The sequence below is a fragment of the Trichoplusia ni genome, chromosome 7 (assembly GCF_003590095.1).
Source record: "Trichoplusia ni isolate ovarian cell line Hi5 chromosome 7, tn1, whole genome shotgun sequence".
NCBI classification, from domain to species: Eukaryota; Metazoa; Arthropoda; class Insecta; order Lepidoptera; family Noctuidae; genus Trichoplusia; species Trichoplusia ni.
In genome coordinates, this window is record NC_039484.1 from 4103318 (window position 1) to 4119734 (window position 16417).

Consider the following 16417-nt stretch of genomic DNA (forward strand, 5'->3'; position numbering starts at 1 on the left):
TTGTTGAAAAAAAAAAACGTTAAACAGGGTTTTTTTCAGGCACATTTTGGAAAACGGTACGTATTGTAATTTACTGAATATTTGTAAATTGTTTTTGTACAGTGTATGTAAAATAAACCTTAGAGCTTCCTCAGACTTGACTGATTTACTATTTTATTTGTTTTTGAAAGTGCTTATTTTCAATATTTAGATTTTAACGACACTGTTTCGAATATTATTGTAGTAAGACCCTTGTGATATAAGTTTACAAAACCTTATTGTATTCTATTTATTTTGGTGTGTAAGCATCATTTACTTACCAACAAAGAGTGAAAGAAAGTATTGTCCTCATGAAAGTACATTTCTGTTTCTGAGATACAATTAGTAAAACTGATGTTTCGTTGTTTCTGTGTCGCTTGGTTTAAGTCTTTTTAATTATTGAGTGTTTTTGTATCATATTACATGAATAGGACATGTATTCTGTGTTTGTGCAGTTTGCCCGATTGGTGGAACAGATTTACCTGTGCTTACATTTGTGTTGGCCAACCACAAAATCACAGTATTAAGATAAGTAATGATTAATGAGTTAGCATGGTGATAGATATCGAAACTTAGCCTCTATGGGAAAGGTCCTGTACCCAGCACTGGGACGTATATTGGATGGTATTATTATTACGGGCCTGTTGGTCTAGTGGTTAGTGACCCTGACTGCTATACTGAAGGTCGTGGGTTCGATTCCCACCCAGGACAAATGTTTGTGTGATGAGCACGATCATTTGTACTGTGTCTGGGTGTAATTTATCTATATTGTGTATGTATTTAGAAATATATAATTATGTTTATCAGTTGTCTAGTACTCATAATACAAGCTTTGCTTAGTTTGAGACTAGATGGCGTTGTGTGAAAGTTGTGGAATATTTATTATTTATTATGATGTATAAATCTGTTTAAAACAAAACAAACTGAACTTTTTTTCTTACAGAGTGGAATGGATATTGATTTGTCAAATATTCAAAGTCCGCTCCACTCCGTTTCACCTAATTTCAATAGAAACCGCATTTATGTCATAGAAGTGTTTACCCTCCTTATATTCACCCAGTGCACAGGTACACAGGAAACTTAGGGTAAACAACTAGCTAAGCTCACATACCACATATTACGTCGAAGCTTCATCATTATCATCCAAGCCTTTTCTCAACTATGTTGGGGTCAACTTCCAGTCTACCCGGAATCAGCTAAGTACCAGTGTTTTTACAAGATGCGCCTGTGACTGTATTATTATGTACTTTCTGTATTTGACAAACTCTGTTCTGATACATTTAAAGGTTTTCTATTGGCTTCATGGCTTTAATTTGCAGCAGGCTAAAGGATCAGGTTCAATATCTTCATAAATGTAATTTATTGTGTAATTGTTATTAGTATATTTAAATATAATATAAGTATACTCAGTTTAGTATGTAGGTGTGTATTTAATTAATTATGTACGCGAAAATATTAAGATCTTATTGTTTCATTATCATCCTAGTATTTTTGCAACTATGTTCTAGTTGGATTTCAGTATAACTGGATGTAGCAAACTACCAGGGTTTTACAAAGAGCGACTGCCGAGGACCTATTTGCGACCTAGGCCTGTGACCTGGGCAACACGGTACCCATTGTTTAGACTTAGTTTACACATTGTATTTTTGACTGACATGACTGACTGACTTTTTTTGCCACTAAAGACGTTTTAAATCAAAGTAATTTACTATTTATTTCTTTAAATATGTATTTTTACGTTTAGATTGAGAAGTTAAATTTCACTTTTGCGATTTTTAGTTCATACGTGCTCACATTTGATATAGGAATAGAAATATGAGTTTTTCGTCCTTACGCTAAAATATGTTATGGTAATTATTTCCTGGTTTGCACAGACACAGTCATGTATGTTATACCGTTGTTATAGTTTCATCGCTTGTGCCGCGTATATTTTGAGAAAATAAAGATCATAAGGACAGCGATAGGTCATTAAAAGAAGAAATGTTTTAAGGCTGTCAGAAAGATAATTAAAAATATTAGAAAATAATATTATCCTTTATCTGAACGATAAAAAACGACATAGTTAAACTGCTTTAAGTTTAGCGGATGCTTTCGACGTATTCCATATTATTCATTGAATTACTTGAGGGATAATGAAAAAAATGTCCTAATCTACATTGGAATAGAAATGAAACAAGCCGTAAAATAGTACTAAAATTTTAATTGAGCATTAAAAATAATGACAGTACCTGCCCTTAAGTATAAAAACAAGATGTTAAAACATCTTAAAAATCTAACTAATGAGCAATAGTAAGAGATCTCAAAACGGAAAATACATTCGTAATCCTAACACGAGATTCTTTGGAAAGCGTGCATTTGTACATTTAGGAATTAACTTAATACTAATTTATATAAAGCTGATTAAAAAGTAAATAATCTTGATGTAAAGGTGCATTGTTACAAATCTTTCGTCAATCACCAATAATTCATGACCTTCTTCCATAAATTGACAATTACCTACAAACAGTTATTGCCCCGAAAGATATTTTCTTATCTAAGATTAGAATTTGTAGCTATTTTTTATTATTTACTTTTTAACAGCTTTAGTAGGTCTTATTAGATTTAGGTTTATATCGTCTGTAGTAACAATAAAAGTATGCTTCAAAACTTAGAAGTATAGGTCTGTCAACTCTTTTTAGAGTCGTAACAATTAAGGAAGAGAACCACTCAACAGTGGTTGCCAGTATAAGGCTGCGATTCTACCAGACATGTGCGATGGAAATGACTCATGCGAGGATGTCAGCTAAACCGTTCCCACCAGAGCTGTGCTGACCGAGGCGAGGTTAATGAAATGGGTCCATTAGTTCTTTACAAACACATCCCTAGCTAGGCATCCTAGAATATCTCTAGAAGAAACGCAGCCTTCTGCGCCGTCCCACTTCTAAAACTGCAACAGTCTTGTTTTAATAGAAAACGGAAAGCTTTTAGTTTAAAAGTTGTTTAGATAAAGATACGTGATAGCAACTAATTTCGTAATATCCAGTATTTTAGAGTATCCAACGAAAATTTTCCTAAGCTTATCGTTATGTGTTATTTTCAGACGATATCTCCAAAATATTAAGACATTTTTTAACGTTATACATTTTTAATTATTTAAAGTTTATATTACAACAAATTGAGCAAATATAGGTGCAAATGGAACAAGTAACTTATTATCTAAACAAACATGCAAAATAAAATCTATGTATACTTAGGTCTTTTAAAGGAGATCTATTTTGTATACTATCTAAACTTATCTTTAGGTAAGACTTAAGAAATTATGATTATAAAGAAATAAATATTGTCCTGAGCGATTTTCGGGCAAGATACCAGCCTACAGCTACGTAGGACATAATTATAGTACACATAAACAGGTGAACTCTCTATTCCTTTACTCTCATAGCCCGATGAGACGATACTCTGACACGAACGGACAGAGATAACATTTTTACGTGCCTTCCGAAACACAGAAGCTGTAATATTTATTTGTAAAACGCACATCAGAGAGTCAGTACGTGCCTTGGGATCGAACTTGAGACTTATCAGTACTGCGGTCATACCACTAGGCTATCATAGCTTCAGATATTATTATAAAAACATTTTGACGACCTCCGTGGTAAGGTGGCGTATACACCGGTTTCAAGGTGTCGCTAGCTCTGAGGTCCCGGGTTCGATCCCCGGTCGAGTCAATGTAAAAATTGACTTGATTAACAATTGCCCAAAATGCTGCCAGCCTTTTGGGCACACTCCCAGCCGGCAGCGATGCCGATGAATTTTTTGATGCTTTAATTTTTTTTTTTTTGTTTTTTAACTTGTAAATATTTAACTTTATGTAGATTAAATACCGGTTTAATCAATATAATGTAAAAATTCACTTTTCTACATTGTCTCGGGTCTGGGTGTTTGTGGTACCTTCGTTGTATCTGAATTCCATAACACAAGTGCATTAGCAACTTACTTTGGGTTCAGAACAATGTATGTGATGTTGTCCGCATTTTATATGAGGTTATAATTTTAGTGAACCCGTGCTTGTTCTCACAAAAGCAATCTGTGTGGACAGCACACAGATTGCTTTTGTATTGAATGTAATTTGACATTTAAAAAGTGCTATTTAGTAATCTTACTTCAATAAAATAGCTTTTCAGTTTTTGAATATAGTATTTTTGAAAGGATTTCATGACAATGTATATATTATTCAGACAAGCCCTTCAAAAATGCGACGTTTCCAAACAAATTACTTAAGAGTAAACTTTATCGTACGTTTACTAATGATTATGTACAAAAAAAAGCCTATTTTAAGTCAACAAAAGGAAGACAAATGAAATTGTTGTTTAATCAAAACAGTTATAAAGATAATTAATAAACTTCATTAAATAATAATACTCATACAAAGAATTTCTGGAATAACTATTTTACAAATAAAACTAATAATGTTAGCAATCACAAAATTGCTATAAATGAGCTTAACGAAGATACTTATTACAATAATTATAAAACTTAATAGTATTTTAATAAATTGTAAAATTTATTTTATGTGTTTTGAACACAGCTTACATTAAGAAATATACATAAATGTATATTCAATTAAAACTTATGAATAACAAAAATTGAGCCAATTATATACCTTCAGTCTTTCTTTGAGCTTTCAATTTCACCTTAAAAACTATAATATTATCTCTACATTTTAAACCGGAAGACACATTATTCTGAGACTTATTCTCTGATAAGACGGTGATAGAAATCATCGCGAGGAAACCTGGATTACAAATACTGGAAACTGAAATCACCAACCTGCAGTGAGCTAGCATGGTAATCAATGCTCAAACCTTCCCTATACAGGAAGAGACCTGTGCCCAGCAGTGGGACTTATTATAATAAAATAACATGTTGTTATTCAGCCGTTATTTGCAATAAATACATCTCAAATATCGGTATGTTTTTTTTTTAAATCCGATGGTTCCTATTTATCAACCTTCATTTCGACCCAATACTACAATTTCTGCAGCCTAGGAACAGTCAACTTATCTCTTATACACCGCAGTGTGGTCAGCTTAGCAGGGGAGCTGGGTACAGTCTGCTCTTGGTCGGGCTTCCGCAAGGGCCTGGACGGAGGGATGCAGGTTCGAGGCACGTTGCTGATGTGGGGGTGCGTCTTCACGTGTTTGCGGAGAGAGGATGGGTCGGTGTATCTCTTGCCGCAGCCTATAGCCCCGCAGGCATAGGGACGCTGTAGAAGACATTACTAATAGAGTCGATTTGTATTTATTATATTATAAAAAAATGGGGTTGATTTGGAATATATTTGTTCAAAGAAATCTGCAAATGCTTGATAATTTTCACATATTTTTATCGCACACGGTAATCTTTTCGAGGATGACTGTGGTTTAATAAAAAAATAAGACAATTTAAGAAGTAAATTTAATAATTGCAACCCTGGTATCTTGTTCTAGCAAGCCTTTGTGAAATAAAACTTCATATATTGTCAAAAAAAATGTATAAGGATTTGATTTGTGGACAAAAACAAAATAACAATACTCGTTTGTAAGATTCATGAGTAATTATATACCACTAATATAACGGTGCAATGGAATGTTAATATAATATTTTTTTGATAATTAAATTCAAATCAAGCATGATACGTAAAGGATTTAGCTAGGCCTAGGTATATTTATGTAGTGCTCTATCTAAAATTTGATTTACAAGTAACTACAGACTGTATAACGTACTGTCAATCAGAAATTTTATCAATTTTTCAACACAGTAGAGAGCGATAGTATAACAAATTGACTTGTAATTTGAAAAATGCCCTTTTCCTAGTTTGAATGTAAAAATGTGATCATACTCGTATTTACATATATGTTCCTAAACCTAATATGTGATGAAAAACTCACAGCATTGAAGTGTGTCCTCTGATGCTTGGCGCGATCCGAGGAGTTGGAGAAGGCTTTCCGGCAGTGCGGCGCGGGGCAGGCGTAGGGTCGCTCCCCCGTGTGCGACCGGACGTGGATCTTCAGGTTCTCGAGACGGGAGAAAGCCTTGCCGCAACCAGGGTGCTAGGGAATTACAATAAATTGTTTTATAGAAGTATTAGAAGAAGTAAGGAAGCAAAGAGTTTTAGACGAAACTAGATGAGGTTTTAAAGAAGTTACTCAGTCATAATATGTACAAAACTACAAACATTCAAATTATTGGATTTTTCTAGGTAAAGCTAATCCTAACCAAATTATCCATCCAAATGACTATTCTTATCAGATCCAGCAAAATAGCTTTGTCATATAAACTTACAGAAAGTTTTTTTTTAGGGGTTATTATTTTATCAAAGTATTCTAATCTATCCGTAGAAGGTATCTTCGAAATTGAAAAAAGTCAGTCACAATATTATGATGCGATACATATTTTCAAACCCTTGTCGGGTTTTGTGTTTTCCAATACACATAATATTCTAAATTGTATTATTAGTCCGATATTTGATTGACGAAGAAATATCGTAAGGTAACCATCAATACTTACATGGCACCTATTAGGTTTGTGTCCGGAGTGCACTCGCATGTGTATGAGCAGTTTGTAGCGCGCGTTGAACGGCCGCCGCTCCCGCGCGCAGTCCCGCCACAAGCAGCTGAACTCATCACCTAGGTAACACAGGAATAATGTAATGATGGGACCTAAACTTGTTTAGATTAAATTTAGGATCTAATTCACCACGAAATTTTGGCTCAGAAATGTTTCAATATTGGTTTGAAAAATAATCAATAAAAGTCATTCAAGTTTCCGAACAAGTAGTCTAAAAATCGTCAAAACAAATATCTCATCGAATTTACGACCATAGTAACCGCTGCTTGATGCATATAAATAATTCTGATCATCTAGCCGGCAGCTTATCGTCAAGAATGCGTAGAGTTATGTTTGTCTAACATTCAACTTCATTGATTAGCAGATGACTTATTTAAGTCCGAAACGTATAATACATTGCAACGATAGATAGTACTAAATATTTGTAACATAAAAGTCTACTTTACCTTTATAAGTGTTGACATGGGCCCTCTCAATGTGTTCCACCAGTGCATTCTGATTCGGATATCTTTCGAAACAATGCTCCCAGAAACAAACTCGTTCACCTAAAACAATTATATCATCATTAATATACTAGCAACACATAATTTTACAAAAATAATACAATTAAAAGTGCATCAAATTTAAGATACAAATAAACTAATCACCTTGAACTTTATCCTTATCAGTCCTCCTTGTATTTTGCGTTTTACTTTCATTCACAGTGCTATCCGTCTCAAAAGTCAATCCAAAGTCATCGAGATTAATAAACAAATCGTCTTCGTCGAAGTTTTCCGAGTTCTCGTCGTAATAACTTGAGCTGTGGACGTCACTCTCGACAGACTCGGACACGGAAACCTTCCTCTCGTTCCTATCAAAAGTGAATTCGTTACAACTCGTCGGTGTGTCAGGTAATACGTATTTTCTCTCTTCCAAGTTATAAAGTATGTTGTTCGGGTAGCTATAATGTTCTAGACTATTTATTGGCACTGTGTTTTGAACAGGAGTTATAGTATTATATTCTAGTATTTGATTTTCTTCTGTGTTGTAATTGCAATAACGCTTTGAGAACACGGTTTCTATTGACGGCAGTAGATTCTTCTCAGAGGCAGCCGTATTTAAATACTCTTCGTTAAAATCTGGTGTCAGTCTGCAAGACTCACCATCTTCTCGGCAAAGTTCGTCGATTAAAGATTCGTCATCTATATAGTCGTTATTCGTTTCGTACATTTTATTTTCTTGAGTTTTGTAAACATCAACTTTACAGTTTTTGTCTCCAAAGTCGATCCCATCTAAGTCTAAAAGCACTTCTTTGATATTTTGTTCGTTAATATTTGTGTCTATTACTTCATCTATAATTTCGAAATCAGCTTCGTTATTCGTTGCGGTGTTCCAATCATCTAATACTTCGAAATCAAAACTTTCCTCTACTCCATACTTAAAACTGTCAACTTTTTTACTTTTATTGCTGTTTTCTAATTCTAGATTAAATTGTGACATGTAATAAGCATGTAGGTCTGTCACGTTGTCTGTCCTGTCGTTAAACATGTCCTCTTCCTCGTAGCTCGGTATGATATCATATTGCGCCATCTTCATAGGTTCATTTACCTACAAAAGTTCAGTAATCTCTATGCAGAGGTGTTGACATGTGGTGTTTACTCGTAACTTTGCGCATGTGGTTTTGCTATTATTATAAAAATAAACTTTCTCTGTATATGATCACGCGTGGCCCGAGCATCTGCGAATTATAAATTTAATCGTCTCTTTAGAATTATTATTTAGTCACCACACGTGTTAGTAAGCTGACTTATGCCCTATTATTATTAGTCTTAGGAAGCTTATTGGGCGATGTTAACTTAGTTTTATTTTTAAATATTGAATGGACATCCTTTTGTTTGAATCACGCTGTGAATAATCTTAATTTATGTCTTTTTTTTTCAGTATTCGGTATCAATCGTGTCTGCCAAATGTTTCATGAAACCTAAGTTGTCAGATTTTTATAAGTAAGCGTTGAAATGATGTCTAAATAAAAAAGATTTTTGATCGAAAATCAAAAGTTGCTATCAAAAATGTTTCATAATAATTTTCATAGTTTCTAAATACGACAAAAAATAACAGTTGATAAGTAAAACGCTTTTAAAAATATTTTGGTTAACGCTGACAAAATTTTGATTATGAAATATTTGTATGCCTAAATCCGTTTCATATCTGATAATTTTTGATTTTTTGGAAACGGTCTGACGTAGTCATAGTGAATGAAAATAATTTTAATCTTTTTTTAAAAACATGGCAATCGAAATTGCGTAATTCTTATCCAGAAATTGCATTGTTTTGGAAGATAATGTAACGTTTTTTGACCTTCTTCATTTGACCACGACCAAAAGGAATGATTTTAAACTGTTGGTTCGTGACGTGAATATTGACCTACAAAAATATTTAATCGTTTTAAAACTAATTCTGAAAGGCAATCTTCTAGACTTTTATTTTAAATAATGTTTAAAACTACCTTAAAAAAGGTCTGGGTGTGGTTTCTTTATTTTTTATTTTAGTTGATAAATACTTCAGCCGCCGGCATTTTGGTTTTCGCGGTAAAACGTAGCCGCTTCACATAGGTACAATTTACTGCAATAGATTCAGTTCTTTAACTTTTAAAATATAATAATATATATACAAAGTTATTTCCTCATTTATAATTTCGTTATGGATGGACCTATGTCATCCGTAATTCGGGACCTGAACTAATAGTTACCTATCTCTACTAACACCTCTGTAGTTTTTGTTATCTATATCTATACTAATATATAAAGCTGAAGAGTTTGTTTGTTTGTTTGTTTGTTTGAACGCGCTAATCTCAGGAACTACTGGTCCAAATTGAAAAATTATTTTTGTGTTGAATAGACCATTCATCGAGGAAGGCTTTAGGCTATAAACCATCACGCTGCGACTAATAGGAACGAAGATACAATGGATAATGTGAAAAAAAACAGGGCAGGTATAAATCATAACTTATATCTTCTACCCACGGGGACGAAGTCGCGGGCAACAGCTAGTAAGTTATAATTTCAGTTTTATTTTTAATGTATAAGGAAGCTTGATTGACTGTGGTGTAGTTTTTCGCCTTCATTCAATGATCGAACTTTTAATTTATTTGTTGAATATTTTTAATGATCATAAACATCTTCTAGAAAAACTGTATATACTTAGTTTTATCGAACTAATAAAATTACACAACATATTTAATTTTATTACAGCCGTTATCATCACACATTGTTTAATTACAAATGTAAATAACCCTATCTTAATTATTAACTTACATTCTAATTAATTTGTCAGACAATTACTTGAAGATATTTGTCTTAAATGATAAAATTAAAGTATACTGTTTTATAGATTTTCTTACGATCATAAAGATTGAAAATACTGTTATAATCTTTGGTAGAGGTTAATAAAAAGAAGTTGCCATCTGGTTATTAAAACAAGCAGAATTTGCAATAGCCTGAGTTGAGAACATTGCCTTCTTATAGCCTATCAATTATAAGTAAGAAATAAAATTAATAAAAAATCTGATCTTAGTAATGCCATAAAATAAAGGCGGGACTTGTAAATAATTGGCAAACTTAAAAAAAATCGTTTATGTGATAAGGGTAATGTTGCCAACTTATTTTTAATCGCTAGAATTTTATCGTATTTTTTTTATGAAAAGCTATAAAATATTATCTAAGTTCATTATACGAATAAAAGAACGTGTTTTTTTTCATTTAAACTAAATTGATGTCTATCCTACTTCAAAAAAAAAATTCTTTGCATAACTTACTTTAAATAAAACTTGAAAAAATAGCAAAAAGCTTTCAAAATAAACTATAATAACCAAAATAACTCACCAAATAAAAACAGCGAAAGCAAAATTCAAATACACAAAACTTCACTAATTTTGGCGGCAACTGTCAAAGTGACACATAACCTAACTTTTTAAAGATGGGAGCACACGGGCGCGCCACGCCACGCCGACAACGGGAATAGCATGGGACTAACGGGATCGAGACAAACTCCATGCTGAAACCATGGCACGCCATAGACAGGCGGCTTGGAACTTTTTCACAGATGTATAAGCAAAAAAAGTACGCTCACTTGATAAAAAAAAAACAAAATTAAATATATTTAAGTGACAAAATTAAAGATGTACTATATATAATGTATAATAAAATCTATTCAGAAATATTGTTTTTCTTTGTTTTTGTAATTTAAAATCAAATAGACCGTTTTACAGCCATTTTTAATTAATTTGCAAGTCATTTGCGTTAATTAAGTATTTATTATTTATAAAATTGTTTTTTAATGAACCAACCGAACCGAAAAATTAGTATATGTTATTCATTATTAATTAATAATTTAATTGCCTATTCAGAATAGTCCGTTTTCTACTATTAAACATTGTCTGAACTGCACTATCCAGTTGCTTTAAATCTTCATTACAACATGTGTTTTATCGAATAACCATAATCATTTTCAGTCGACGACATATGAAAATAAATTTGTAGATCTTATTTTGAATACAGTAAGGTGCAAAGTCGTCTAACAACTATTTTTACCGCCTTTCAACCGTGTATTTGGCGCCAATTATCCTTTATTGATTCGATTGTCAATAATTCTTATAAGAAAACTTTTTTATTAATCTCCATGGAGTTTCTTCCCGGTTCTTCTCCATGGTAATTACATTTTAGAACCTTGTACAGAGTTACTAATTCTATTATCTGAAGTTTCTTCAGCGCTTGTTACAGGCCTACAAAAAAAATGATTTTAAGTTTGAGTTTAATATCATTCAAAGGAACTGAAGTCTTATTTAGCTTTTGGTATTTTCTAAAACAAAATAATACAGGTGAAGTAATCTTACAAGTTGTTTATAAGTTTTTATAATCTTCCATAGGTTTTCAATTGTCAGGTGGCACAAATTTATCTTAGGAACATTCTCTTTTATCTCCTGAAGACTGTTTTTTAAGACATAAACAGACAACTTGGCCATTCGATTTCAACCAACTTATTATCTTCTTAAATTCTGTGTAAGTGATGAAAAATAATACACCATAAGCAATCTTTTGCAAATGTATCTGACAGACTTTTACTACTTTTTAATTAAACAACCTTTTGGATAAGTTTTTTTCGGCTATTGGACTTTGTGCTTTAAGTCCTCACAATATCCCACCTCCGTTCATCACCTACCTTCATAAATAAATTAATCAAAATTTTTACATTTTATAATGTTTAACACTGCTAAGTACCTAAACAAAGTCCAAAAAAACAACCCCTGGTTTACTTTCGAAATAAACATGTTTCGTAGACCATAGACAGTGGTACTCAAGACCTACCTTAACATACAGGACCCCTGCAATGATTATAACTAGATAACGACAGTTACCGTACAACAAAACAAAGATAACTGTTCCTGCCTGATCTCTTTAACCCGCCGATAAACTCCCCGAGATAGCCCTGTTACATTTTGAGTGTTTTCAAAAAAATAAATACAAAAACATATTGAATGACACCTAATCGAAACTGGATGAAATTGTGTGGCAATTGGAATATTACAGAATGTTTTTGATAGCTTTCAGAGTTCACGGGTGGTATATGTTGAGATAATTCAATATTAACTAGACTCTAACAAAGATAATTAGTTGATAAACGCGTTTAACTTGTATTTTTGCTTATCACTTAAACAACTTTGAAATTTTAAGTTATAGAAAATGATAGAAATAATTTTGCTGAAAAGAACATAAATATTTTTACGCTATTGCCAGCGGGCCCACCGTCTTCAAACCAAAAATGATCAATTCGAAACATAAAAGCGGGATAAAACTATCCTAATTGCCGATTCAGGTAATAAACTATCCGTGTACCAAGGTTCATTGTTCAATAGAGGAACAATGGAACTTTCGCTTTTGAAATAATAACTAGGATTTGCATCAAAAACTATTGTTATCACTGAGGGCTTCCGTCACCTTTTACTTAAAAATATAGATATTAAGTATTGCCATTTTGTAGAGACTTTGCATTACACGGTGTAGAGTAGCATCCTTCTTTGCAAATTAAGGAAATATTGGAACAACAGGCAACTATCTCTTTACATATATTTCATATATTTTAAAATTATATATATTTTAATTGGACAACGCACACATAGCAACTCTAGTTTTTAGATCCAGTTTCCAGTTGGTGTTATCTTTAACTAAGTTAGTTCATAACTGCTGCAACCAGCAAATGTTAAATATAAACCGTTTTTAAAGACACCCGTATCCTGAACCGTCAAACGCATTTGGCAAATCGCATTAAAATTGCACAAATCTATGTGCAATTTTAATTCCGTTAGGAATTGTAAACTTTGTAACTTTTTACATGAAACTTAAAAAGTTCATAGTTGTGTCGTCTAAAGTTGCTCCATGTGTAAGCCTCTTACACTTTAATAATATTACTTTAAAAGTTGTTGGCAAGGTCTTTAGGTAGCCATAAGTTTTTTAATTAAATTTTAGATAATATATTTTGAATACAATAATACGCTCTTTTGATTATCGTATTGAACACTAACTATGGTAGGTAATAATTTTATTTTGGTACCTAATTGGAAGATGGGCACGTGAAGCGCGTGTGCTAGTAGGATGATGATGATAAAATGATGCGTCAAGGGCTTATGATGATAAGATGGTGCGTCAAGGACTTCAGAAATTGATACTTCTCCACATGTGACTTATCGTAAGGGGGTTCCTCTCTGCGGAGCCCTTGCCAAAGCCATCTTGGATCCTTCTCCCAAAGCCGGTGGGAGACTAAATCCATTTTTAAATTAAGAGTATGTTGTTTGTTTTTTAGTCGTACAAAATAAACTAACTACAATTTGTATAAAGGAAGGAAAAACAACAAGTCTAATTGCTACGAGGTATTATCACATCCTCCATATCTCTTATCACAGTTATTTGGGTATGGTACTTTCTAATTCAATCAAAATGAATCTTTAAGTTGCTGTTTTGCTTAAGAAGAAACAGATAAAATATTCATAGTTTTAATATTGAAGACTGAAATCGATTCGAAGGTAGGCTTTCAATTAATTTTGTAGCTTCGAGTGCAAGAGCCGCCTTGAAATTCAAAACAAAAATGAATATTGAATATTGAATACATCACTATTTCTATTTATCTCGAAACTAGAGAAACCACTCACACCTACCAGAAAAATGGTCCTTTACTTATAAAGTAAACAGCCATTTCAAAAAAGTATTTACAAAATAATAATTAGAAAATATAAGTACTAATAGGAGACCAATTGCCAAAACATAGTGCCAAAAAAACAAGGGGTCAAATGATAACTCTTAGGGGTAGGTCAGACGATTACAAAAATTCACGTTTTACACACGACGGTAGCAAAAAAAAATAACAAAAAGGTGGAGGTCAATTAACACCCAAAATGTTATCACTTCCAAAAATTTAAACATTCGATGAGAACAATCTTTAAAGAATTATTAGATTGTTTTAGTAGTTGTGCAATTGATAATTGATTGTTACAGAGAGGGTATAATATAAGGTTTATCGGCCAATTAAGTGGATTGACATCAGTATTCGGTTATGATACTAGATTTTCAAGAAACTTGGAACACATCAGTCTAGTTTATAACCAGGAGGTTTTGATCCCGAAATATGTTCCCGTGGAATCATTCTCGAATGGTATAGTGCGGGCTCCCGTAACAGATAGTAATTAACATTAAAATATACTTTTGTTTTATTTGATTACTTAAAAGTTATCAGACTATCCCAAACTCTTGCGATAACTACCGCTAAAGATAAACTTAATGTTGCGCAATAGTAAACATATCGTTGTGAAATATATTATTTACTTATCTTAACGAAACGTTGAAGTTAGATTGAAAGCAGGCTTCCAATGTTTCAGAAATAACCTATTTAGAAAATTAATTACATATTTTGTTAGGGTCAGCATCCAGACAGGAGTCTAAGTCCAGTTCCAGTGTAACTAGAATGATGTTCCGTTTTTCATTTAACGGGAAAAAAGTGCTATAGCAGTGTTGTTTTTTTAATTAGCTTGTATATTTTTGTTATCAACTACAAAAAATGAGACTACTCTTACGGATTTTATCGCGGTTTAATTTTTGATTTTAGTTCCCGACGTATCGACACCTTTGCAGGTATCATGGTCACGGGCAGATCGGTCTGTAAAAGTAGTTTCATTTCAACTACAAAAAAGTTAAATTAGTATGAGAATACAAGTCAAAAACTTATAAACCCACAGCGTAAAACACACATTGCCATCGTAACAACATAATCCCGCCACGTCTCATTAAATCATTATATGTTCACCAAATTGCTCGTAAATCACAAGTCGGCAGGACTTATTAATTTTAACTCTTAACAACGTAGGCTTCGCAAAAAACTGAAGCTTCTGTAAAATTAACGTAAATGGTTCGTGAGGAGTCGTAACGATGTGAAGGACCATGAAGGGCTGTAAAGGGCTCTTGTCAACGTTTTTGCCTTATTCGTGTTCAAACAAGATAGTATTTACAAGTTTTTGCATGGACTTCACAGTTTTGGATGCTTGTTTATCTAGTTGTTCAATATTTTGAATAGGAGAATTACTTTCAATATTTTTGTGTACATAAAATTTATATCTAGAGAAACGAATTAGAAAAAAAGACATTTTGTTGTTTTTTGGTGATATCTAGTTACTTCGAAGCTATGTTTTGATTAGCTACCGTTTTATAACTACTGTGTATAGATAGAGCGACTTTAATAAATAAGTCGATTAAAACATACATGATAAGCTTCTTTCTATTTCTATTAAATGATGTTGTTTTCTGACTAGTTTTATGATGATCTAGATGTTACACCAAACTACATAACTATAGTATTCTACTAATTACCTACCCGTTCATCGAACCCGAACTCGATGACGTGTACGTCACCAACCCCAAAAATAAAACACGTTTTTTTTTTCTTTAATTTCTATTTTTTTATTAAGTTTCTCAAAAATAAAAATCTTTCATATATTTTCTTTAAAAATAAGCAAAATAACAAAACAAACTCCATATCATAAAAAAAAACGGTTTTTATCATTCCAAATACTACCGTTTAAAAAAAGAAATGTGTGTAAGTAAGTGCGCGCGCGCAGCGGTGCGACGTTTTATTGTGGCTGCAGTTGTTCGACACGTGTGCCGATGTATCATTTGTTATAACATAGGTCTTGTGTTGAAGAAAAACTTTTACTTTTATGTTTATCACTTTGAAGTTTTTATTAAACTACCGTTTTTTGTATTTAAAGTTAAGTATTTAACTAAATATAAAATTATATTGAAAATCAATAAAAAAAATTATCAATCGCTCGCCTTACTTTTTGTTCCTTCTTGTAACATCCAATGTTACCATCTTGAAAACTATTAACGACTTGCTAAGACTCTTTGACTTTGACTGAATTGCCTTTTGGTCTAGTGGTTAGCGGCCTGCTCTTGAGATCGCGGTTTCGATTCCCACCATAACAAAATGTCTGGTGCGTGATGAATGGCAATGCAATGCACGCACTGGTCGAAGAGAGACGTTGGGCGGTTCTGTTTGACTCAGAAAGAGTACTACCCGCTTTTGCCACCGAGGAGGTGGGTGATCATAAGGATTCCTACGCTAAACCTTCAAAGAGGACGGCAATGTTTGTTTGGTGTCTTAGAATAAAACAATTTTCTTTAAAAAGACCCTTTCGTATAAAGTATGTAAAAACAAATATCGGCAGTGTCGTTCATACAAATCTATTTTACCAAAATATTATGAATCGAGAAGCAATTCTCTTCCTACTTAT

At 32.7% G+C, this 16417-nt stretch overlaps 1 protein-coding gene across 2 annotated transcripts; it reads right to left on the bottom strand.

The window, feature by feature from the left end:
• Positions 1–4964: 4964 nt before the first annotated feature.
• LOC113496167 (zinc finger protein 90-like) lies at positions 4965–10823 on the bottom strand. 2 transcript variants are annotated; one of them, XM_026875304.1, is made up of 6 exons: positions 10467–10823; positions 7254–8323; positions 7053–7151; positions 6547–6665; positions 5928–6089; positions 4965–5263 (listed from the first exon to the last, which is right to left on the bottom strand). In XM_026875304.1, exons 2-6 carry the CDS (start codon positions 8179–8181, stop codon positions 5027–5029), a joined length of 1545 nt encoding a protein of 514 aa, XP_026731105.1. In that variant the 5' UTR covers positions 8182–8323; positions 10467–10823; the 3' UTR covers positions 4965–5026. The 2 variants fall into 2 exon arrangements, with proteins under 2 accessions (XP_026731105.1, XP_026731104.1); XM_026875303.1 differs by lacking the exon at positions 10467–10823 and having other exon boundaries at positions 7254–8635.
• Positions 10824–16417: the final 5594 nt, after the last annotated feature.